Source organism: Lynx canadensis, chromosome A2, assembly GCF_007474595.2.
Source record: "Lynx canadensis isolate LIC74 chromosome A2, mLynCan4.pri.v2, whole genome shotgun sequence".
In the NCBI taxonomy this organism is placed as follows: domain Eukaryota; kingdom Metazoa; phylum Chordata; class Mammalia; order Carnivora; family Felidae; genus Lynx; species Lynx canadensis.
In genome coordinates, this window is record NC_044304.2 from 42461167 (window position 1) to 42487037 (window position 25871).

The window sequence follows — 25871 nt, forward strand, 5'->3', positions numbered from 1 at the left end:
CTAACTGGAATTTAAATACATTTTAAAATTAAAAATTTTTAAATTAAAAAAAAATCATCACCTACTCAATTTTCTAGTCTGTGACATATTTATTGGTGCCAGATTTTTCTCTTCCAATAAAAACAGACTTCCTACTCTTTTTCAGAACTCTAGGCCAAGAGAGTATAAAAGTTGCTGTTATATACTGAGAATTTATTGTTAGAAATTACAATTAAAATCCAGAGCATACAAAAAAGAAAGCCTGAGTTCATGTTCTTTATCTTATTTTCCTATAGTCATAGGACCTAATTTTATTGCTCGAATGTGGTAATTGCACGCATGATTGAAGTGATATTATACTTTTCACTTACTCATTTAGTCACAAAACATTTATATGCAAAGCACTGAGGGTGATGCAAATATTAATAAAATGCAGTCCCTATAACTCTTGAAGATCTGTCATATTCAGGAAATGAATCAGGTACATAAATAAACATATGAGCAGGAAGATACTGATCCTCTTGAGATAGATCATGTTTCTCAAAATCGCACATAATGGGAATGCAGGGCAACTGCTTAGAAATGAAGATTCCTGGGCCCAGCTCCGTCAGTAAGCCAGAGAGACAGGGCCCAGAAACAAATCCTCGTTGTTAATATCTACTTCTGAAAGAATGTTTATGATCATGGCCAAGGATGCCCTTTGAGAACTGGCATCAGAGGGAAGGGAGAGAGTGTTTATGGTAGGGAATATATGTGCAGGAAGCTGCATTTGAAGCGGAACTGGAAGGGCTGCTGAGATGTGGACAATTGGGTGTGGAGACCCGGGCCTGGAGAGAAAGAAAGGGGGCTGGCAGTGTGCCTCAGGGAGAAAATTGAGTGGACAGAGCCACAATCTGCACTCTCCTTACCTTAATTTTTTTTTATTGTTAATTAGATGTTCCGGATCCACCAGAAAACCTACACTTGTCTGAAAGACAGAACAGGAGTGTTCGGCTGACATGGGACGCTGGAAATGATCACAATAGCCGTATTAGTGGTAGGGAATACTATGTTGGGGTAACTGTGTTCCTGAAGCTCCTGAGTCACAGTTAATATTAAGGCCATTTTTTTTTTACCACAGTTCTAGATTATCCTTCTTAAAATATTTTTCAAACTTTTTTAATGTTTATTTACTTATTTATTTTGAGAGAGAGAGAGAGAGAGCTTGCACGTGCACAAACTGAGGAGGGGCAGAGAGAGGGAGAGAGAGAATCCCAAGCAGGGTTCTCACTGTCAGTGTAGGGTCCAACCCAGGGCTAGAACCCACGAACTGTGAAATCATGATATGAGCTCGAATCAAGAGTCAGATGCTCAACAGACTGACCCACCTAGGCTCCCCATCCTTTCAGACTTTTTATATTGTATGTAAGTGTTATTATAACTTAAACATACTAACTCCATTCTAATTTTTACTTTTTCTTATGCTTCTACTGCCAGAATACATTGTTGAATTTGAAGGAAACAAGGAAGAACCTGGAAGATGGGAGGAACTGACTAGAGTCCAAGGAAAAGAAACAACAGTCATATTATCTTTGGCTCCATATGTGAGATATCAGTTCAGGGTCATAGCCGTGAATGAAGTAGGGAGAAGCCAACCTAGCCAGCCATCAGATCATCATGAAACACCTCCAGCAGGTATGTGAGTTCTCACATGAGGTTTTGAAATATTTTGAAAATATTTTGAATATTTCAAAATAAAATATTTCAAAATATCATCAGTTTCAAAATATTTTAGTTTTGTCCCATCTTTCAACATATGAAACAACAAATTGATACTATGGTGTAGGGTTTTAGATTTCTCCTAATAGACAGCTTGAAAAGTTCTGCGAACTAACAGCACACAAATATCCAAAGTACATCAGATTAAAAAGTAGTATATGCATGTTTGATAGAGAGCAGGAAATTACAAGGAGGTATATGAGCAAACATTACTTTGAATTATCTGTGATAGGTAAGTATCATGTTAAAATCAGGTATCAAGTATGTTATAAACTGAATTTCAGTATATAGAAAATCAGCTTTCTCCCTTTATATTCCTTTTTATTTAAATTTTCTGAAATAAAACAGTTGATTCATTGTAGTCACCTTGTTAACATTTTCTTCTAATGTTTATTTTTGAGGGAGAGAGAGAGAGAGAGGGAGAGAGCATGAGCACAAGTGGGTGAGGAGCAAAGAGAAAGGGGAACAGAGGATCCAAAGTGGGCTCTGAGGTGACAGCAGAGAGCCTGATGTAGGGCTCGATCCCACGAACCATGAAATCATGACCTGACCCAAAGTCAGACACTTAACCGCCTGAGCCACCCAGGTGCCCCAACACTTGAAAATATCTAGGAGTGCTTGAGTGGTCATAACAGTGACATTATTATTTTTTCCCCTGGGCAAAATAAATACGCGAGGGTATAACTTCCTTTTTGGATTGAGGAAAAGCAAGAAGAGATAGTAACTGAATCACACATACGTGTGTGATTTAAGTGTAAGTTGCATTTGGCACTAAAACTACACTTAGCCCTTTCTTATGAAATGGAACCATCTGAATATATTTCATGGGCACATTACCTGCTCTTTTCTATTTGTTGTCCCTAACACTGGGCTGTTGAAATTAAGACATGGTGTTTGTCCGTTAAGATGGAAATATTCACAGCACACATTACTAACAGTAATTCTAATAGGAAAAGGAAAGGTTTAAAATTAAAATGTATATTTAAAAAGTAGGTTTAACATTTGGGGATGCCTGGGTGGCTCAGTCAGTTGAGCATCCGACTCTTGATTTCAACTCAGGTCATGCTTTGAGGGTCATGGTATTGAGGCCCGTATCAGGCTCTGTGCTGAGCATGGAGATTAAGATTCTCTTAATCTTAATCTGATTAAGATTCTCTCTCTCTCTCTCAAATAATTTTTTTTAAAGTAGGTTTAAGAATTTTAAAAAAGCAAGTTGAAAAATTTAAAGAGAAGGTTTAAAATGAAGATACCTAAACTGAACCATCTACTTTCTATTAAATAATAATTATATTACTTCAAGCGTATGATTTTACCCCTTTAAATAAAAATATATATTAAATTTTTTTAATGTTTATTTATTTTTGAGACAGAGAGAGACAGAGCATGAGCGGAGGAGGGTAGAGAGAGGGAGGGAGACACAGAATCCAAAGCAGACCCCAGGCTCTGAGCTGTCAGCACAGAGTCCGATGCGGGGCTTGAACCCGCAAGCCATGAGATCATGACCTGAGCCGAAGTTGGATGCTCAACCAACTGAGCCACCCAGGCGCCCCAAATAAAATAAATATTTAAAAGCTGCCTTATGTGAGCTCATGGATAGGTTAACTAATCTTATAGTGATAATCATTTTACAATATATACATATAAATATAAAATGTGTATCTATGTATTTGATACATATATGTATATATATACATACATACACACTTATGAAATCATTACACTCTATACCTTAAACTTACACAATGTTACATGTCAATTACATAAAGCTGGGGGAAAAACTGCCTTAAGTCTTTTTACAGATGTGGCCAGATAGAAATAAACAAATACAATCAAAGTTATTTAAAATTGTTTTTAGCTGGAGGAGGGATGACAGGCTGATTTACCTATGGACCATAAAATTGGAAATTGTAATTTTAATACTTATAATTTTTCAGCTCCAGACAAGAATCCACAAAACATAAGGGTTCAAGCCTCTCAACCCAAGGAAATGATTATAAAATGGGAGGTATGTATTCTTTAATGTGTTATACACTGCTTTGTGTTCTTTTTTTTTCTTTCTTTTAGATCTGCATGCTACGTGTAAGGATAGAAAAATATTTTTTAAGAACAAAGATATAAGATTTGTATATTTGATAAATGTATTCAATTTGTATATTTTACAGATCTTTGTGATTAGAATATTATTAGAATGTTAAACAGTGGTAAATTATGTAAAGTTTATAAAGGTTGATATAATTGTGATCAATTATAAAAATTGTCAGATTTTTTAGTATTTTTACAACTAGTATTCTCAATCCTTTCATGTAAAAAATATACTCAAAAATTTTCACTAAATTTTAGTACATGGTCTAATAAACATTATGAATATCTAAAGGATGGCTGCCAAATAATACCCACTACTTACTAAGCACGATCAAGCTTTTTGTATACTGTTTTCTAATTCTGAGAACAACCTTGTCATTTACAGCTTTGTCTAGATATAGGAGCTGAGGTCAGGGTGATTGGCACTAGACATCAACAAACCTAGGGTATCAGCATAGGACTTTAAACTGCCTTTTTGCCCCTTTATATATCTCTATTAAAGGTTATGAAGTAGACTTTCGTCTTTGAATTTGGCATGAAATTTCACATCTGCTCAGATGACTTTTTTTTGAGTGTCATTTCTAAATTTCTTCTTAGTGGGTAATTCCCCCCCCCCCCTTTTTTTTGGACATATTCATGAACAAGTAATTTAACCTACTTGAAAGTAGATTACCAAACATTGTGATTTTAATAATAAACTTCCAACATTAAATTCACTGAATTGTATGTAAATGTAGAACATTCTTGCATGTATGCCGGAATATACTATTTTATTTCTAAACCTCTTTCCAGATACGATTTTGCGAAGGGTTTTAGGATGTATGAACCTTAGTTTGATGTTTTTTAGTCAATATTTTTATATTAACACTAACCCATTATTCACATTTCAGTGCAATTAAGGTTTGCGAATTTGAAATTTGAAGACAAATGGTAATACACAGAATCTAAATATATCCAAGAATATTATTTCTTTCCTTGAATTTGTGGTCATACATATTTGCTATTACATTGTCTTGATAATTACTTAATTTATAATCTGAAATTATGTTAATATCTTATTCTTGTAGAGTCTCTGTCCTTTTCTCTCTTAAGTTTCATAGAAATTTCCGTCAGACAGATGTTATAAGTGGTTAGATGAAAATAATAGCATGTAATGATCAGGCCGGTTCCTCAGAGAAACACACCATGGCATACCAGTATCAGCTCATTAGTCGTCCGCACTCCTGAAGGGCCACCGCAGCTCGATGCTGTCAGCTGTATGTTTCATACAGAGAAGCTGGGACTCTCATTTTAATGACCTTACCCAGATGCCCTGCGCTGAGTCAGTGATGAAAAGAGGGCCCGACCCCCACCCCTGCTTTTGCCCTTCCGTCTGCTATCTTCGTTGGGGGGCTCTTTGAGAATTTGCTGTGGTTTTGTTGCCAGTTATCTGAAAGCCAAATACAGAATATTCCTCCGGCTTCTTCCGGAGTCCAGGCACCCAGGAGCCTGGTGATTTAGATAAGATTTTTCTTAAAAGTGTTACCTATGGTGGCAGTTTATTTTAAAATTTGCCAGAGAGCTTTATCAAATGTAACAATTTTCCTTGGAGCAAAACATGTGTAAATTGAATACTTTTATTTGTGCACATTTATTGTTGGTAGAGGCTGAAGGAACCGTAATTCCAGATTGCGATATGAAACTAGAAGCTTGTGGCCTGATTCATCTGGGCACTGCTAGAGCCCCTGGTGAATTTATATCCTGATGGTAGTAAAAAATTACCTCGGTGCAAAACTTTGAATGCAAAGTATAGACAGTGACTGAAATCTCAGAAGGGTTTTGTTTTGTTTTGATTTTTTCCCCCTCATAACTAATTTAAGGGATCACCTTGGAGTCCGTGTAACTTGAAATTGTTTTGCTGATATAGCACTCCTTTCAACCTAATTCCAGCCAATCCATCTAAAGAGTATTTTAGTAAATTGGACTGAGTCAAGAAGCTTTGCACATTCTGTAAGAAAACACTACATACCACATTACTGAATCACTCGTCTATACCCCCAAAATTACTGTTTATTTAAGTGAACCTTACACTCTAGGACTAAAGTCACATTTTTATGTATTCTATATAACAGATTCGTTTAAATGCATATTCCCATTTTTGGAATGAAATAGGTGGTTTAAATCACTTTAACTTTTTTTAATTAAAGTAATTCTTGATTAAAAATGAGAGTGGAAATAACCAATTTCCTATATGAGAAATTCCTCCACTAAATTTTCTTTTACAGCAAAATATAGTGGGAGCTGGTAATGGGAGGGGGGCACTTTGTCTTAACGAAATAGTCAAGAAGCTAGAGAGTTATTTTATTATAGAGAAGAGCTATATCTTCTAGGCGCTAATGTGTAAACATGCATATTATCCAGAAATAAGGATTTACTCAATCTCTCTCTTCTCTTGAAAAGCAGATGGAGAAGGATGGATGGGGTCAGGTGGAAAGAGTTCTGACTGAAAATTCATGGGAGATCTCTTTCACAATCATGCAGTTCATGATCATGCCCTTTTTATATCTCCTAGTTCTTTGGTCATGAAATAGTAGAGGAAAATTTAGACAAAAGCAAAAGTCCTCGTGGAATTTCTTAGTAAATCCTTTCATATACGAACAGTGAAACTTAACCACAAGGGCATAATCAAGGCATCTAAATTGTGGCTCCTTACTACTTAGGTAGGTGAAGGACTAACTTTCAAACTTAGAGAAAGACAAAAATTTTCCTAAGCGTTTCTAAGCCAGGGGGAGGTTTACAATCTTCCAAGACCCGATCCCTCTATTGCAATGTTTCTTAGGCCATTTAGGGTGGATTGCCGCCGTCTCTGACTCAGCATATCTGTGATCACACTAGATGAGTCTTACCTTTTGTCTTAGCCTTTGAAATCCATGGAGCAGAATGGACCAGGACTAGAGTACAGAGTGACATGGAAGCCACAGGGAGCCCCCGTGGAGTGGGAAGAAGAGACGGTCACAAACCACACCTTGCGCGTGATGACGCCTACTGTCTACGCTCCTTATGATGTCCAGGTCCAAGCCGTCAATCACCTTGGCTCTGGCCCTGAGCCTCAGTCAGTGATTCTGTATTCTGGGGAAGACTGTAAGTGATACACCTGAAACCGCCAAGCACCTCTTTCATGTATATTGCATTTCTATTGATGAACATTTTTGAGCAATTACTGCATGCAAAGAGGATATACTAGCTGTGGGAGATTAACAGAAATATAACACTTGGTTCCTACTTGAGGGTTGACTGTAGGATAGCTGATCACTATAGAGTGGTAAGGAAGTATGTTAAAAGTTTTAATTTTATTCAACTTCCCAGTAAACCCATTTCTATATTAAAATCAAAGACGAGTAATCATCACTGTAATTAGTTGATCAGTATAACTGTCATATGGTTTCCAGTGACATTTGTCCTTACTTATCAAAGACTTCCTAACAACCATCTGCTGCCTTGCACTGGCCTCACTCACTTGTATGTCTGGAATCTTCCTCATGCAGATGAGATGCAAACTGAGACTTGTATATAGAATTACACACACACAGTTTTGAGGTACTACTGATATGCTCATATTATTAAATACTTAGACCATAATAACAAGTAGGTTATTGAAAAAAGGAAAGATGCTCTATTTCATGTAATTAAGGCGTTACTCTCATTATTCTTCCAGTGTCCAGAGTAATATTTTGATCCAAGAATGGAGAGTTGAGAATGTGAAATGACTTAACTCCTTATTTGCCTGCTACCTAAATTCTTCTACCCGAGTACACCAGAAACATCACTGTGAACTAAGATATTATTTATCTTGGCTACTCTGCATTTGGCTTATTCTTCTATACTTACTTAGTTCTCTGTAGAATGGGGATAATACTACTACTTTATTGCATTGTTTTCAGGATTATGTGAGCCAATCCAACATTGCCTACACTTAGCATATGCTCAGTTAGCTTTTGTTCCCAAAAGATTGATCAAATTATCAAGTCATTTTAGTTACATTGTTTAGTTCACCTGCCTCTAAAGGCGAGATACCCACAGAGTATTTCACTGGCCACTGTTTCTAGTAACATTGCCCCTGCCTGGAGAGCTGCATTTCTCCTAGAAACCTATTAGGGCTCTGAAACTCCTGCGAGTTGAGAAACTCTCTTGGTTCCATTTGGAATTGATTTCCTAAGAGTGCTTTGCTCAGATTAAGCATTATGAAAAATCACCTTTTGAAAAGGGGATACAGTCACATTTAAAGGTTATTGAAAACTCATGATTCTTATGTGCTTAACAGATCCTGATACAGCTCCAGTGATCCATGGTGTGGACGTTATAAACAGCACCTTAGTTAAAGTTTCCTGGTCAACAATTCCAAAGGACAGAGTCCATGGACATCTAAAAGGATATCAGGTTTTTATTATAGATTTTCTTCTTGTTGCTGAATAAATATCTTAAATGCAAATAAGAACTGATCTCAGAAGAAGCTACAAGAGCATCTGCCACCATGGCCAAAATGTTAAAGCATTCCTATTTCCATTGCAGATAAATTGGTGGAAAACAAAAAGTCTGTTGGATGGAAGAACACATCCCAAAGAAGTAAACATTCTGAGGTTTTCAGGACAAAGAAACTATGGAATGGTTCCTTCTCTGGATGCCTTTAGTGAATTTCATTTAACAGTCTTAGCCTATAATTCCAAAGGAGCTGGTCCAGAGAGTGAGCCTTATATATTTCAGACACCAGAAGGAGGTAAGAATAACAGTGGACAATAATGCCAACAATGGGAATTATGCCATGGGCAAATTAAACATTTCCTTCCTTACTAGTAGTTAATTAATATGTACTTCATATGAGTTAGCTTCTCACTTTCTATAAAAAACTGTAATCTAATGGATATTAAAAAAAAAGAAATTTACCAATTTATAAGTGTCTCTTCTTGATCTTCTGTTTTCTAGTACCTGAACAACCAGCTTTTCTGAAGGTCATCAAAGTTGATAAAGACACTGCTACTTTAACCTGGGGACTACCTAAGAAACTGAATGGAAACTTAACCGGCTATCTATTACAGTATCAGATAAGTAAGCAGAAATTTGAATTGGGTCCACCTATTAATATTTCATTATTGGTTGAGTATTTGGTTTGCTATGCTGAGAATCTAATGATAGTGGTTTGTAAGCTGGCATACTACCTTAACAACAAAGGGGTTTGTAAATTGGCTTGCAGACCAAATCCAGCCTGCTGCCTGTTTTCAGAAACAGGCCATACATGTCCACTCATTTACATTTGTCAGTAACTGCTTTCTCACTACAGTGGCCAAATTGAGTAGCTGTGACAGAGATTACATGGCTCACAAAGGCTGAAATATTTACAATATAGTTCTTTTCAGAAAGGTTTACCAATCCCTGATTCAGAGGAAAAGTCAGTAGGTACCAGAGGATATATATTTAATATTTATGCATAAGAAGCATTGAGAATTAAGAAACGTGCCAAAGAAAAGCATTAGTAAATGAGGTAACAGAGATTCAGAGCGCATGTAACTTCCACCCTGCACTTCTTTTGTCTCCAACACACGCTTCTGGCCTCAACTTTAAGCATACTTCTGTTTGTAGAAACCTCTGTGGATAGCCCGCTGGTATAGGCACATTGTATTGTAAGCCTTTAAGAGTTGTTTTGCCTCATTACTCAGACTGGGCTCTGGCCTTGTGCTGCTGTGACATTTGGTTGAAAACACCCTTAATACAAAATCAGGTTATTTTTAATCATAGTGCCTTCCATGTGTAACAGTCTTTACATCTAAGCATCATCTCAAAGTGGAAATTAGGGAACTGAGGTCATAGAAAATTTTAGATTTTGAGGACATGAATTCCATACACCCGAAACCCTAGGACTGTGCTGCTTGCAAAAGCCATCTTGATGATGGTCTCAATGAGCTATTCTATGTCCAGGTAGTTCAAAGCTTGTAGCAATCCAGGTCACGTATGAGTTTTAGCTCCTAAGGCCTGTTCTGAGTTGGGCCATATAGTTACATAGATACAGGCATAATCCCAGTAGAGGTAGCATGTTAGCATTTTTTGAGTGTTTGCTAAGTAGCAGGATCAGTACCAAGTGCTCTCCCCATATTTTTTCATTAAAATGGAAAATATATGAGGGATGTATTTTCACTATTTTGTGGATGTCAGAATTGAGGCACGCAGACTTCACCTAACTAGAGCCATGTAGTAAAGTAAGTATTAAGCAGGATTCCAACCTAAATCTGTCTGATTCTCCATTCTGAGCTCTTAAGCCTACAGTATTCTATGAACTGGTTTCAAATATATAGACAGCACTGAAGAAATACTTGAAGACTTTTAAACCGTTAATTTGTTTGGTAAAGGTATGATTTATGTATCTGAAGAGTAAAGAAATTCAACATTAATTTCAACCTTTGTGTTGATTTGTATGTAAGATTTAAATTTTTTTTTAAAAAACAAGTTCTTAGAGAAAAGGCTGGAATGTTAACAACTGCAGTGATTATCATACTCCTTGATATATGGATTTTTAATCAAATGATGTAATTGTACACTTACTTTGCTTTCTGTTAAGGTATTGAAATATTTTTGGATAACTTCTCTCTTTCCGTTGCTTTGTATGTTCTAAATAGTTGTTGATTGTGTGTATGAGAGCTCTCTATATACTTCTCTAAATTTGTAGATTGATTACTGTAGTTTTTCAATGGACTTTGTGGTATTTTATAGGAATGCTCTCAAATCTGTAAAGAGTGATTTTTTTTTTCTAATTTCCAACATGTGGATCTTTGTTTTTCTTGTTCATTGATCTAATTGCACTATATACACCAAAAAAGGCATTTGTATGTCGAGTGTGTGTGTTTGTGTGTGTGTGTGTGTGTGTGTGCATGTATATTTATGTATATTTTTTTAACCTATGTGATATGTTGGACTAGCATCAAAAGGATTTATTCTAGCCCTTCCCTTGCTACTAATGGCTGCACAATTTTGGGATATGTTTCGTTTCTTGGACTATTTTTATGGTAATCCCATTTATGGTAATATCATAAATCCCATGGTCTTGCTGGTCCAAATTGTTTGAAAGATGCTGTCTAATAATTCATCTTTTTCTGATTAGCACTTGGCATAGTTCTTAGTATATAGTAGGTATCTTATAATATATAATTTATTAATCAGTTTATTGGTTCTGCATATAATGAGGACTTATTTGGTGTCTCATATTAAACCAGAAGCCATGGAGACAACAAATCATTGGGGCACCTGGGTGGCTTAGTCAGCTGAGCATCCGACTTCGGCTCAGGTCATGATCTCACAGATCGTGGGTTCAAGCCCCATGTCGGGCTCTGAGCTGTCAGCACAGAGCTCGGAGCCTGCTTCAGATTCTGTATCTCCCTCTTTCTCTACCCTTGCCCCGGTCATACTCTGTGTTTCTCTCTCTCTCAAAAGTAAATAAACATTAAAAAAAATTTTTTTTAATTAAAAAAAAGTGATTTGGACAAAACATCGTCCAAATTATTCTGCTAAAAGATTAAAAGCACTTATGTGAAAGATTCAATGAATATATAATATGGGAGGAAAATCCATCATTTTTAATAGGTATAATGACAGTGGAGTGATTCACTCCAGTGTGGCAGAGTGATCAAGAACATGGGCTCTGGAGTGGAAAGACGGTGGTTTGGATTCAAATCTTGGTTTGCGAGTTACTAGCTCTGGATTGAGGCAAGGTGTTTATTCTTGCTAGACCTCAATTTTCCCATGTATGATATTGTAATAATAATTATGTCCACATCATAGAATTGAGTAAGTTGCTGGCCATTAATCATTAAGGTAGTGCCTTGCATACCACAAGTGTATACAGAATCAAAAATAAGGAACAACACAAGTTGAAATGTTAAGAGTATGAAATCTAAGGCATTGCTGTTCATGTTTATTTCTTTAGTAAATGACACCTATGAACTTGGAGAACTAAATGATATCAACATTACCACTCCATCAAAGCCCAGCTGGCGTCTCTCAAACCTCAATTCGACTACCAAGTACAAATTCTACTTGAGGGCTTGCACTTCAAAGGGCTGTGGAAAACCAATCACAGAGGAAGGCTCCACATTAGGAGAAGGGAGTAAGTGCAAGAGGTTCCTGCATGCTGTTTTTTAAATTGCTCTGAAGGGAACATACCATGCTATCCCTTGTGAATTAGAAATGATTGTGGTCTCAATCTGTTTGACCTTTTGTTTTCCACGGATACAGATACAAAATTTATTTCTCTTGTGTGTAAAGTTCACATTGACTCAATTTATGGATTTCTACACAACAGCATGAAACTATAGCCTCAGTGTATATAAGGTCAGGGACTATAATTTTACTTAATTAAAATAGGAGTATGTAAGTCCATGAAGTTATTCATAAGGTTAGTAGAGGGATATTTTTCTTTCGGAAATTTTTCATAACGAAAAAATTTTGCCTCTTGTCCTGGTAGACATTTTGTAACAATGATCTAATACATTTAACTTCCATGTCTTGACTCATATATATATACATACATACATACGCGCGCACGCGCACACACACACACACATGTATATATATTGATTCATGTATCAATTTAATTTAACTGTTTACTGGTTGATGTCAAATACTGACTTGGAAATGACCCATCAATCTCTGGTTTCATTTGTGTAAGTCTGCGAATTCAGTTGCACTTTTCTGGTTTGTTTTGTTTTGTTTTTTCCAACTCAGACCCATTTTCCTTCCCAAATTGTTTCAGCAATTATAATTTTAGCAGTGTTTTTGCTAAGCTTAAAAGGAGAGAAATTAAGAAGTTAGGGCCAAAAAATGGAAATGAAACAGAGGAACTGCTGCACAGATATAAGTTAAAAAAGAGGGCTTTGTATAGGATTCAAGTTGATCAGACCTAGAAGGATATTTGAGGAAGACAAGAAGGAAAAGGAGATGGCAGGAAGGGAAATATAATCATTTGTTTATTTTCTACTGTATGTTAGCCATTGCTCTGGATGCTTTTCCAAATTTTAGATCAGAAAAGAAAGGTAGATTCAATAGAAAAAGGCAATAGCAATGGGAAAGACTAAATTGTAACTTATAAAGTATGTATATTATTTTAAAATATATTCAAGTGTATATGAATCACTGTAAAATAACTGTGTATGAATGGTTATGCTCTGATCTTTATTATCTGTTTCTCCTTATTGTTCCTACTGTATTTACACGGTGAAGGGTTTATGTTTTCCTCGGATACCCTAAATACTCAAAGCTCCCTTTTATGGGAAAAGTGTATGTATTCAAATAGTTTCTCCCAAGAAACCCACAAATTATTTCCATGAACAAATGAGACACCATGTTGAATGAAGAACTCAAAAGAGAGATTTAAAAATGATAATTGAGGGGCGCCTGGGTGTCTCAGTCAGTTGAGCCTCTGACTTTGGCTCAGGTCATGATCTCGTAGTTGACAAGTTAGAGCCCCGTGTTGGGCTCTGTGCTGACAGCTTCGCCTGGAGCCTGCTTCAGATTCTTTGTCTCCCTCTCTCTCTGCCCCTGACGTGCTCATGCTCTGTCTCTGTCTGTCTCAAAAATAAATAAACATTAAAAAAATTTTTTTTAATGGTAATTGAAAACTTTTTAGTAACAAAAAGGATCTCATTTCTCAAGAGGTCAAACTGGCATCAAGTGTTCCATACAAAGAAAAGAAGTCAGAATAGTAGTAATCTAAATGTGCAACTTCCATATTTTTCAAAACAGAGTTTGAGGCATGGAGAGGGTTGCTATTTTGTTAGAATCAAGACCATAATATGCAGGAGAAATGCTAATCCCATCATTGCTAATTTGCAGCAGGTAAGAAAAAATTCACAAAATCCTCTTAGAAGAGTTATAGTCACCATATGCATATATGGAATTATTTAGAGAATTTGGGTTTGGTCACTTTCATGGTTGAAAATGTTTTTAGCTAATGGAAAATGCTCTTGGTATGATTTTATAAATGATGTGGCATCTTCTTTGCAAATTAAAGATGTAGCTAATGTGCTTGAGTATCTTACAGCATATTTCTTCACTGCCCTATGTCTCAGTAATTTGAAAATGTTCCTTACTAGTATGTTTGTGTTCTTTTTCAGGATTCTGCATTTTCAGCTACTGCCCCTTCCCCAGTTGACACTGATTTCTCTTCTATAGGCATATCTTGCCATATTTACAGGAAAGAAACTATAATCTCTTTTTGCCACTGGATTTCAGCCTGATCTCTGAAAAAGGAAACATACATATATATTTCCACTGAGGAGATAAAGCTTGATATCACAACACTCTAAAAATAACTTTTGTGCAAATTAGAATCTATTTCTCTGCATCTTTCTTCTTGCTCTGCCTAGATAGCACATTTTAAGGTCATCTGGCATTTGTTCAGAGAATGGGATTTGATACACAAGCATTTTTTTTTCTGATTATTTTCTGGTTGTCACTCTGATTTTCAGGTGGCTCACATTCCATAGTCTAAGAGGGGAAAGATGATGGAGCTATTCAGAAATATTTGTGTCCTTATTGGTTTGAACAAAACACTTGCTTTGCTCTATTTTTCAAAAGCTTGCACTACTTAATATTATACTAATATTTCTGTTTTTCAAAGTCAAGATTAATTGTGTTCTATTTCAGTGGTGCTCAAACTTAAAGGCTTTGCTCAACTAATATAATTAGCCTTACTTCTCCCATGGTGACATTTTTTAATGAAGCCCTTTTGTTACCAGTAACTCTATCATCAATGTGTATTCAATGGTTAAAAGTTATAACCAAATTTTAATGTGTGACATATACCCATTTGAAACAGGGTTTCATAACTTTTAATATTCTCAACATGGATTACAGTATTTTATCTCCAGTGTAAATTATTAACACTTTCTGGTTTACATTTATTATGTTGAGTTGATTCTTAGCAAAACTATGGATCAAATATAAAGATATTTTGCATATTTTGTTGCAACTTCAGAAATCAAATGTACCTTTAATTACACTTGACTCATATTTTTAACTTCTGTAGGATTCTACAATTAATATATTGCCCTACTCATGTTTCTTTTTTTTTAAGTATTAATGTCTTACAATATTTTAAAAATCCCAGTGCATTTCATTTAAATGTACCTATAAACCTGTACTTTATGTACCTATAAAACTGCTTATGTGTCTGCAAATTTCAAGTATATAATATATGACCATGTTATGATGCTATTCCATCAGTACTGATGGAGACGAACAAAGCAAATATATATATATATATATGTATACACACACACACACACACACACACACATATAATTATAATGCCATTTGTTTTCAAAACCAAGCCAAAATGGCCATGTTCAGTTTCCTGCTAGGTCTGAGAAAGTTCATAATGCACAAAGTGACATTGTATAATTTTTTGAAATCTGTGTTTGGTTTTGAACCATTCATATAGTGCCATTTCATCAACGAGTACATCATCTTTAAAGGACATGAAATAAGTTCATTGCATTTACTCAATTTCAGTGTATTAAGAAAGAAAAGCTTGAAATGTTGATGTTCTTGATCTCCTGATAATTCAAAAACTCTCTGAGAAATAAGTGCTATAAATGGCTCTCCTCTCAAATAACAGGATTTTTTTAACTTTTTTTTTTTTTTTTTTACTTTTCATGTCCTGTTTTTCAACAATTACAATTTATATGATTTAACTCTGTGCATTTCTTAGGTAAAAGTATCGGGAAGATATCAGAAGGAGTAAATCTTACTCAAAAGACTCACCCAGTAGAGGTATTTGAGCCTGGAGCTGAACATATAGTTCGCCTCTTGACTAAGAATTGGGTTGATAACAATAGCATTTTTGAAGATGTAATTGAGACCAGAGGGAGAGGTGAGACATGAGATTGTATTTGGGGCAATTTTAGACAATAAATCTATGTTTTGTAGATTTTTAAATTTTACCTACTTCCTGTATTAAAGATAAAAATGTGGAGTACATTAGCTATAAAGGTAATAGTTTCCATTTGTTTTAGCATACCATTTTTAAATTATCAAAATGAAAAACGTTCCACAAAGTTCCAACATATTCCTTATCATTTTTACCAGACTAGTTGACTAAAAATACCTCCTGCCAATTAACACATGTTGATAACAAAAACTAAAAAGAAAAACAAAACAACATAAGCCCCACAGAAACTCCCTGGCAATCTGCATATAACCAAGCCAGCTTATGCTTTTGCTTGCTTGTGCTGCTGTGTATTTCACTTGATCTGCCTCCACTATCCCTTTTTGGTTTTCATCCTCTGAGTCAAATGTAGCTTGAGAGGGCTCTTTCTAAATAAAGACTGCAATGATTTATCAGTATTCTTCCAGTGAAATGTCCTTTAAATCACATTGCCTCAAGGGTCAATGAAAGGAAAAATAAAACGGATGCTATTTTGTATGTTTAAAAAACATGTTTCATATTCCCACAAGGGGCATAATCCCAAAGCCTGTTTCTAGTGTTCAATGTGTGATTTCTCTTTGTACAACAGAATATGCTGGTTTATATGATGACATCTCCACTCAAGGCTGGTTTATTGGATTGATGTGTGCGATTGCTCTTCTCACACTAATCCTGTTAACTGTTTGCTTTGTGAAGAGGAACAGAGGTGGAAAGTATTCAGGTAAAGCTGTTTCTTAATATCCTATGAAGTTATTAAATAGTATTTTCTAGGAGGCATTCTTCTGACACATTTTTTGTTTTTTAAGTTACACATTTAAGTCAAATTTATGTTAGCACATTAGATATGCAGTGTACTGAAAGGAAAAAATATCCTAAATTAACTAGCCAAAGGATATATGGTCCAGAATATTATTTTCAGATGGTTACTTGTTTTCTACTTTCTAGTATTTAGATAGTCTCTAAGGAAGTTTATCATATTTCCAAGCTTCTACTTTCTGTCTATAAAGTATCAGAGATGTTGAGAACACTAATCACTACGCCACACACATACAGTTTGTCTTAAGAGGAAGGGACCCATTTATAGCAAGCCTTGCCACATATTTATGGTGCAGAGAATGCATGCGCTAGCATATTCTAACAGTTGTGACTCCGTCAGCCAGCTTTGTTAGAGTTAACCATGGCTGGGAATGCTTTCCTTATGACCATGACATATATTGAATACACTGGCTCCTGCATTAATGTACATAAAACATAAATAAAAACCATCATAATTAAATAATGGTTGGCTTTAATTCAACTTTCAAATTTATTTGATCTTTTTCAGCTATCCATATTGTGTTGTTGCTCTTATTAGCATTCAAGATGCTTTTACATAACGGGAAAGGTTTAGAACCTCCTCCTATTAGTTTGATGATGTTCAGATTAGTGAGAAGTTCTTTTATTGGCTTATGATTCATCTAGCAAATATTTATTGGGAACTGATATGTATATTGAACATTCAAACAAACAAAAGCATAATTTCTAAATTTTTACAAAATGTATGCATGGAGGGGTGCCTGGGTGGCTAAGTCGGTTAAATGGCCGACTTCAGCTCAGGTCATGATCTCATGGTCCGTGAGTTCGAGCCCTGCCTCGGGCTCTGTGCTGATAGCTCGGAGCCTGGAGCCTGCTTCTGTTTCTCTGTCTCCCTCTGTCTCTGCCCCTCCCCCATTCGCACTCTGTCTCTCTCTGCCTTTCAAAAAAAATGAATAAATGTTAAAAAAAATTTTTTTTAAAAATGTATGTGTGGGAATTTATGTAATTATCCATCTCATTTTTTTTCCTGTGAACCCTGAATTATTATGAAGTAGATTTTCAATAATTAATGAATGTCTGAGTTAGTTAATTGGAAATTTTAAAGAGATAGAACATCCTCTTCTGAGTATCCCCAACAAATAGTCTCTTGTGAAGTGTGGCCCTATCCAAATTTTAAAGAATGATGGAAAAGAAAAAAAAAAAAGTCAGCATTTCACATTGTAGGATGGGTAAAAGAATCTTTTAGGTCTCTGCAAGTAGAAGTACAAGATGCCATGAAGGATTTTTGTTTGAGTTTTCCTAGTTGTCCTGTGTCCCACTACTTAGAATAAATCAAATTTAAAATGTCACCGTAGATAGACCTGAATATTCTGATTATTTGAGGCAATTATGAATATGAGTGAGAAGAGGCCGGTCAAAGGTTGACTCTTGACTCACTTTAGTGACATAGATCTGGTATGATCCCATGGCATCTTCAAAAAGTTTTGGTTAGTACAATGTAGATCTAGTAATTTGGTCTTCCCTAAGAAACCGTAACTAAGTTTTACTCTTCCAGTAAGACTCATTGCCCACATAATACTGAATAGCCACACGATGGTCTGCAACAGGCTGTAATTCTGATGACAAATCAGGAGAATCCAGGAACTCCTTTTCCTTTTTTGCTTAAACAAAGAGGTAACTGATGGGTTGTAGATACAACCACAAAAAACAAACAAAGAAACAAACAAAAAACCAAAAAAAACCTTGACTCCCTAGTATCTAAGAACTGGAGCAGTGCTTCTTACTGATGATCTATCTTTAACTACATTATTAATATGTCTTTAAAAATTATTTGTATTACTTCCCCCTCTATTTGTGTTTTAGTGAAAGAAAAGGAAGATCTGCATCCAGATCCAGAAGTTCAGTCAGTAAAAGATGAAACCTTTGGTGAATACAGGTAAACAGTGTCCTTTCTCAAAATGTATTAAAACATGCACTCATGAGGTTATAAGCTTAAAAATACAAAAACAAACAAGTATTTCTTGTTAAAATAAAGTTTATACCACTATCTTGTAGTGCCTTTTTAAAGAATAGTTTGTAGGAGCACCTGGGTGGCTCAGTCGGTTAAGCGTCCATTTCTTGATTTCCACCCAAATCATAATCTCACAGTTCGTGAGATCAAGCCCTGTGTTAGGCTCTGTGCTGACAGTGTGGAGTCTGGTTGGGGTTCTCTCTCTCTGTGACTTCTCTGCACCCATACGTTCTGTCTCTCGACATAAATGAACACTTTAAAAAAAGCAATGGTTTGTAAAAATAGGATCTACTTGAGTGATAGTAACCAACCTTCTGGGTGCACAGGCGGGTGTAACTGCAATCTAGGTAGATGTGAGTGTTAGAAGACTTTTCTTAAAGCTCTGTGTGCAATGCAAAGGATACCATTTTCATTTAGAGTGATTATCTATTTGGAGTTTCTAAAACATCTTGAAATCTCTAGCATGGCCATTACGAACCCAGGTTGTATTCAGTTTATGTCCATAAACATGTATTCTGTATACCTTTATTTACTTACAAAGGTGAGTAAGTTACACATCCTGTCCTCTAGATGAACCCAGTCTGCAGAGGAAAAACTTACCTATGCAAATCACTGTAATTAAGTAAAGAGAATAAGAGAGGGCAGAGAAAAGAAGAGCAGCTCTGTCAGCCCTGGAGGGATACTGATAAAGGATCATCCAAAAGAGATAAGATAGATTTTATAGATGAAATGGGTTGTGTTACTATTAACAACTGGGTAGAGCATGGCCAAACTTAAGACAAAAACGTGTATGGGGTGCCTGTGTGGCTCGGTTGGGTTCAGCATCTGATTCAGCTCAGGTTGCGATCCCAGGGTTGTGGGGTCAAACCCCGCATCTGACTCCATGCTGAACATGGAGTCTGCTTAAGATTCTCTTTCCCTCTGTCCCTCTCTCCTTCTCTTGCTCTCTTTCTCTCTCTCTTAAAAAAATAAAAAAATTTAAAAAAAAGTGTGCCAGACCTGGGAGAAATTGCAGGATATCCGAATGAGGGAGGGAGTTCTTGAGATTGTGTTAAACTTCTCATTCTGCTGTTTTTGGTCACCATCTTCCTCTTTCCACCACCCTCCCCATTTCTTAGCCATTTGTATTTGAGATGGCATTGTTTTCCATCAGGTCCTTTGTGTACTGCAGCCAAGAGAGTTGCAATGCCCAGGCTTATGTGGCCTTTATCACACAGGAGGCCAGAATTCACATCAGAAAAGAGACTTGATTGACTCTAACTGGCCCATCCGTGGATCCATTTCAGTGAAATGGAGCAATGTGATTAGCTGACCTGGGTTAACCATGTACATCTGAGCCTCCTTATAGGCTCTATGCTAATTTTTCTTTTGTCCACTTATCAAAAGCTCTTTTTATATTTTTACATTTCTTGATTACTCACTTCAACTTCTTTACAGAATAAGGATCATTAAAGGGAGAAGAAGGAAGGAAAGAGGGGAGAGACAAAAGGAGAGAGAGATGGAGGGAAGGAGGGAGAGAGAGAGGGGGAAACTTGAAACTTCACAAATTTAAAAATTGTGACTCAGATTCCATGAGGCAAGAATCATTAGGAGCCTATGGCAATTGTTTAAAATATATTTGAAATACAGATCTTACTGGTTCAGTTTTATAGGGAAGAAAAAAGCTATGATAATGTCTTGCTCAAAAACTCATTCCTCCATACTTTGCTGCCTGATAGAGCCATCCACTTCACTGTTTAACCTGGCATCCCATTAACAAAATTATTTATTAATATTTTAATTAAATCTACTTAATCTCTTAATGTTTTCCATCATCTTCTCCCAAAACATGTTCATCCAGAAAATTATCTAGTCTCCAAGCCATCCCAGGAGACAGTTTTACTGGATGCTGTTCTTGCTCATGACATGACTTGTCATCCTTCCGGCTTCTAGGTGATAGTTTCTGCACCACTTGCTGCCCGGTCCCTAAGCTCATGCCACATTTTTGTTTTTGTTTTGTGACTATAAGCATCCTGATTCTGGAGCCAATTACTGTATGAGTCAGGAGAGCCTGGGTAATTCTCGTTTTCTTTCTCAAGTTGTGTGTCCCACACATTTGGCTCTGGTCATCTTGATCATTTAGGAGCACTGCCTGGTAGATGAGCATCCAGGATCACCACAGCAGTGGAAATAGAACACAACAAACTGAGCGCCGGCTCTGAAGTGACACATGCCGCCTTTGCTCACTCTTCTTGGGTGAAAGCAAGTCACATGGAAATGTATAACTCAGAAAGGTCAGGAAGGTGCCACCTTGCCCTGCTCTAAGACAGCCGAGAGATGGACCTATCTGATGAACAACACTGATTGCCAAAAATTATAAAGTGCTAATCATATTCTAATTATAGTTTTTTCCAAATTCTTCCTTTTTAAAATTTTAAAAGATCATTTAACTTAGTATCCAGCATTGTAGTGTGATAGTAGTTAGTACTTAAACAAGATCTTGATCCAGAAATTTAGAATACCGTATCACTTTATAGACATTTATAGACATTTTAGTAATAAATTTAGGATACTATAAGTGTTTATGTTCTAAAAGTGCCAGCCATGTAAAAGAAAAAAAAAATTCAACCAACTTGAATTTATCAACTGTATTAAAGAAAGTTCTCTGGTTACCAGAAACAGACTTTGATTGATTAACCCAATTAAAAGAGAAAATTTTGGAAGGATACAGAATAAAAGGTAAACACGAGAGATCAAGATTTGATGACTGGGAGTTCGAAAAGTTCATGAAATCAAAGGGAATAACATTATCGTCTATATACGTCAACAGATTGAATGTCTGACTGTCTCAAAACTCCCATTTTTAAAGGGAAGCAGAAGTGTTGTGGATAATAGAAAATGCTTTCTCAGTTCCTCAGAATGACCCAAATAGGTTATGACTTTTTAAACATTTATTTGAGAAAGGGCCATTTAGGGTTTGTGTGTCCGCAATGTTGATGTGAATGTTTTGAAAATTGTAAGACATATTAGCACGTATGCATGAGTTTTGCTTTGTGTGAATATCTTATATTAGATTTTGCTGAATTGTCTTTTATTTTGTAGCGACAGTGATGAAAAACCTCTCAAAGGAAGCCTTCGATCGCTTAACAGGGATATGCAGGCCACAGAAAGTGCTGACAGCTTAGTCCAGTATGGAGAAGGAGATCACGGTCTGTTCAGTGAAGACGGATCCTTCATTGGCGCTTACGCTGGATCTAAGGAGAAGGGATCTGTTGAAAGCAATGGCAGTTCCACAGCGACATTTCCACTCCGGGCGTAAATGTACCACATGTACAAATCAGTGGTTTCGTATCAACTTTCCATATTTATCTGTTCAAGGGAGCAAGAACTTTCACATAGGAATAGAAACGTATTGGCTTAAGATTTCATCCAGAATTTGAGCATCTTGCAGTCATGTCGAGAAAATAGCACTGCCTTGAAAAAGTAAACTACCAAGCACTCCAGGCCTGTATTGTTTGTTTTGTTTTGTTTTGTTTTTCAGGTGCTGAAAATTCAGAACACAAAACAAATCCTGTACTTAGATTCACCTCAACTGAATCCAAAGTATCCATTCAGTGTACTCCATTTTTGCCTGGTTTTACTGGTCATTGTGTTTGCATTGTTGTTGCTACCTTGTGGTTTTTCCTCTGTGTGCACATTTGTATTCAGTCTCTGAGAACTGTCTTAGTGACTTTGCTTCACGACAGGTAAAAAGATGGGAAGCAAACCGGTTATTTAAAATGTAAAGAGGAATATGAATGTCTTATTAAAATGGTTCATTGAATATATACAGTCTAAATCTATTATTTAAATTTTTTTGTAGCAGGAGTCCTAGATAAACAATCAAGTCGTATTTATTGAGCGCCTGTTTGCCCAGAGATGGTCATGTTTAAACAGAATTCTAATTTTTTCAGTTTCAACACGAATTTTTTGGGTATATCACTTATGACATCTAGAACCATCTTTGTTTTTTGTTCTTTTCTTGGACTAAACTCAGCTGAAAAGGAAGTGGTGGTCAGAAGGTTATCTTATGAAAGAACAGGCCAAGGTTTCCGGGCTGCTGGCATCTCCTAGCTATATCTATTTAATATCTTCATTTCTAAATTGACCACTTTGACCTTTTTTCTATGTTTATATAATGGTATGCTTGCATCTATTTCATGAATGCATTGTACATATTATGTTAATATTTACACAATTAAAAATACAGATGTGTTTTATTTTGAAGTGAGAAAAAGAACATTAACAGGCATGTTTGTACAGCTAAAGTATATAGTAAGATAACATTTTGCATCATTCCACAGCTACAACCAACAACATGAGGTTCCAAAACTGAAGACTTTGTATAAAGCATTTGGGTTTTGTTCTTATATTGCTTTTTCCTACAGTCTCAAAATAAAATATCATATAAATATTGAGGGAAATGTTTTCATATTTTTCAAAATAAGTTTTTATTGTTGAGTATATTCCTACCCCAGCCCCCAAAAGAAAAAACTGTTTACAGTAGATATTTCTATATAGAGGTTTGCTTTTCACATTTTAAACATCCTTAAGGTGGGATCTCTGTTCCTCTGTCAAAGTCAGCACAAATTCAGGGAATTCATTTTCTGGCATGTGGGCCACTAGTCCTTCTAAAATTGTACATGGAAATGGTTTAAAAATATTATGAAGGACTGTGCATGCGTGCCAGTAGAATCTGGTGTTCAACTTCTCACTTTATGGAAATATTTTTTAACCCTACCATGAAATTCTTAATTATGTTTAAGTGAAAGTGACTCACAGATTTTCCTTTATTTTTTGAACTGTAGCTATGGCCATACCTTGTGAAATCTTGACTTTGATTTATGCAGCCCACTGTATTTCTGGTGGACCGAAATTAGGGATGTTTATAGTGGTCAGTGCAGTAATCCACATGGAGTACCTAATGGTCATTTTTTTTACCTTGTGTGTCCTCCAAAATGCATAGGCAGCAAAAGAATGTCTTAGTTGAAACAATGTGTCATGGGCTCGGGATTTGACCAAACTCCCAGAAGTCAGAGTTTCCAAAGGAGAGGGCGTCTTGGTCCTCCCTGTGTGTGAGGGTCCACACTTCCATTAGTGCACCTTGAGTTTCATCCCCATCAGATTTCTAAAGCATTTTCTGGAGGAAGAATCCTCATGTTTTGACCTACCTGGGAGGAATTTCTCGTACTCAGCCACTGATAAGGCCAAGATTGGGACTTTTGCGTTTAGTTCTGCTGTTATTCTGGTTCCTTTTCTTTGTCATCAGCCCAAACGGTTTTAAGAGAATCATGCAGGTTGGAAATACTCTCCAGAAAGCATTAGAAGTAGGTTTCTTTTAAATTTGATAATCTTTAAATTAGAAGTTAACACAAATACTGAAGTGTTTGATCTTCCTAGACCTCAGTGTTTCCCTTTAGCAGTATGAGTAACAGGGATGTTCCTGCTCCTATTTTTCTCAAAGACCAAAACTTACTTACAGATACGAAGCCTGAGATTATGTTATGACTGCCTTTTGCTGTTATTTTTTTTTATATGTTTTCTTAATACCATTTGGCTTCTACTAGGAATCTTCAGTGCAGAAGAATTGGTTCATAACTAACTTTCTCTGTTAACTGTCAATATTATTTTAATGTAATAGATTGTATATAATCTCAAGGATTGTTGGTGGGGATGAGTTCCTAGAGAACTGTCCAAGGGTTGGCAAAATCCAAGTTCTCTTCCTGGTTCCAGCGCTGATCTTGTACATAAACCTTAGGCACGTTGCTTGACCCCTTTGCTTCATGCTGTCTCAACTATCAAGTGCTAATGATTATCTCAGTTACCTTACCTTTGTCACAGGGTGTTCTTTTTTATGAAGAAAAATTTGAAAACGATAAAAGCTAAGATGCCTTGTAACTTCATAAACAAACCGTTAATCCAATGATGTATCAAAAGTCACCCCACACATACCAACTCAACTTTTTTCCTGTGAGCACATAAATATATTTTTATAGAAAAACAAATCTACAGGAAGTAAAATCTACTGTTCAGTGAGCAGTATGATTTGCACATGCCATCAAAAATTATTAATCAGAAAACAAGTAAGCAGGGTCTTTGCTATACAAAAGTGTTTTTCACTAATTTTGCATGTGTATTTATAAGAAAATGTGAATTTGGTGGATTATTCTATTGGTGTAAAGGCATCTGATATTTTAGATGTACCCATGTTTATAAAAGTGTAAAGCACAATGAAATTATGCTGGAAGTCTCAAATAATATTTTTTCCTATTTTATATTCATGGAAGAGATGAGATAGAGAGAGAACGATAATGAGAAATGTTGGTGTGTTTTTCTAAGCATTTAAAACATGATTGCCAATTGAAACCCTAAATATGTTTACATGCCATTAAGATATGATTCTTGTAACAATTTTAAATTGATTATAAAGGGACTGGGTTTGTAATCTGTGGTAGTATATATCCTAGTGTTCCCATAGTGAAATAAGTAGGGTTGAGCCAAAGCTTAATTTGTTTTGTGTCTTAAATTGTTTGATTATATCATCAAAAGAAATGAAAGGTATGTAGAACTGGTTTACCTGATTACTTTTTTTTTTTTGGCTTAGATTAATATTCATAGTAGAACTTTATTAAAATGTGTTTGTATCGTAGGTGGTGTTTGTATTATGCTTATGAATATGTATGGTTTAAAAATATTTTCATTATACAAGAAATTCAACTTTCCAAATAAAAGTTCGACTTCATGTACTCTAAAAATGTTTGTATACTTTTCTGTCCAGATAAGAAGAATCAGAGTTTACATATCAATCTTGCTTCAGTTGCCTGTGATCCCAGAATGAAGTATAAATTGATTAAGTATAAATGACATATAAATAAAAGCATTTTGATTTGAAGGACTATACATACAAATAGGCCATATAATAACAACATCTACAAACTGTAATAGGCCAATAATTCTGCACTTAATGATAAATGTGAAATTAAGATGAATGTATATATTCATTTGATTGTTTTTAGAACAGTGTAGACATGTCAATACTCAAGAAAATGTCCAATATACTACACTTTCAAATAAGGCTAGCGAGTAATTGGGACACCCAGACAATCTACTGGAAAGTGTGATGTTTGAAAAGTGTTTTATGTGTGCTAAACATGTTACATACATTATCACATTTAACCTCTAAAACAATCTTCTGTTTGTAGAATTAAGGCACAACATGGTTAAAATAATGTGGTGAGTATAACCAGGATGGGCTCGAGGTGGAAATTAAACCCAGTGCTG

The 25871-nt window shown here is 35.8% G+C and overlaps 1 protein-coding gene across 5 annotated transcripts in view; it reads left to right on the top strand.

The window, feature by feature from the left end:
* CHL1 (cell adhesion molecule L1 like) overlaps positions 1 to 25337 on the top strand; it is a 210131-nt gene extending 184794 nt beyond the window's left edge. For 3 of the 5 annotated variants that reach the window (XM_030307255.1, XM_030307261.1, XM_030307256.1), the window contains 12 exons: positions 914 to 1015; positions 1456 to 1653; positions 3672 to 3742; positions 6717 to 6939; positions 8120 to 8235; positions 8368 to 8572; positions 8779 to 8901; positions 11768 to 11947; positions 15551 to 15712; positions 16356 to 16487; positions 18425 to 18497; positions 21654 to 22994. In XM_030307255.1, the coding sequence (XP_030163115.1) occupies positions 914 to 1015; positions 1456 to 1653; positions 3672 to 3742; positions 6717 to 6939; positions 8120 to 8235; positions 8368 to 8572; positions 8779 to 8901; positions 11768 to 11947; positions 15551 to 15712; positions 16356 to 16487; positions 18425 to 18497; positions 21654 to 21870 (1802 nt within the window). In that variant the 3' untranslated portion in view covers positions 21871 to 22994. Of the gene's footprint in view, positions 1 to 913; positions 1016 to 1455; positions 1654 to 3671; positions 3743 to 6716; positions 6940 to 8119; positions 8236 to 8367; positions 8573 to 8778; positions 8902 to 11767; positions 11948 to 15550; positions 15713 to 16355; positions 16488 to 18424; positions 18498 to 21653 lie in introns of all 5 variants that reach the window. The other 2 variants (XM_030307262.1, XM_032592340.1) reach the window with 2 other exon arrangements.
* The last annotated feature ends 534 nt before the right edge of the window (positions 25338 to 25871 follow it).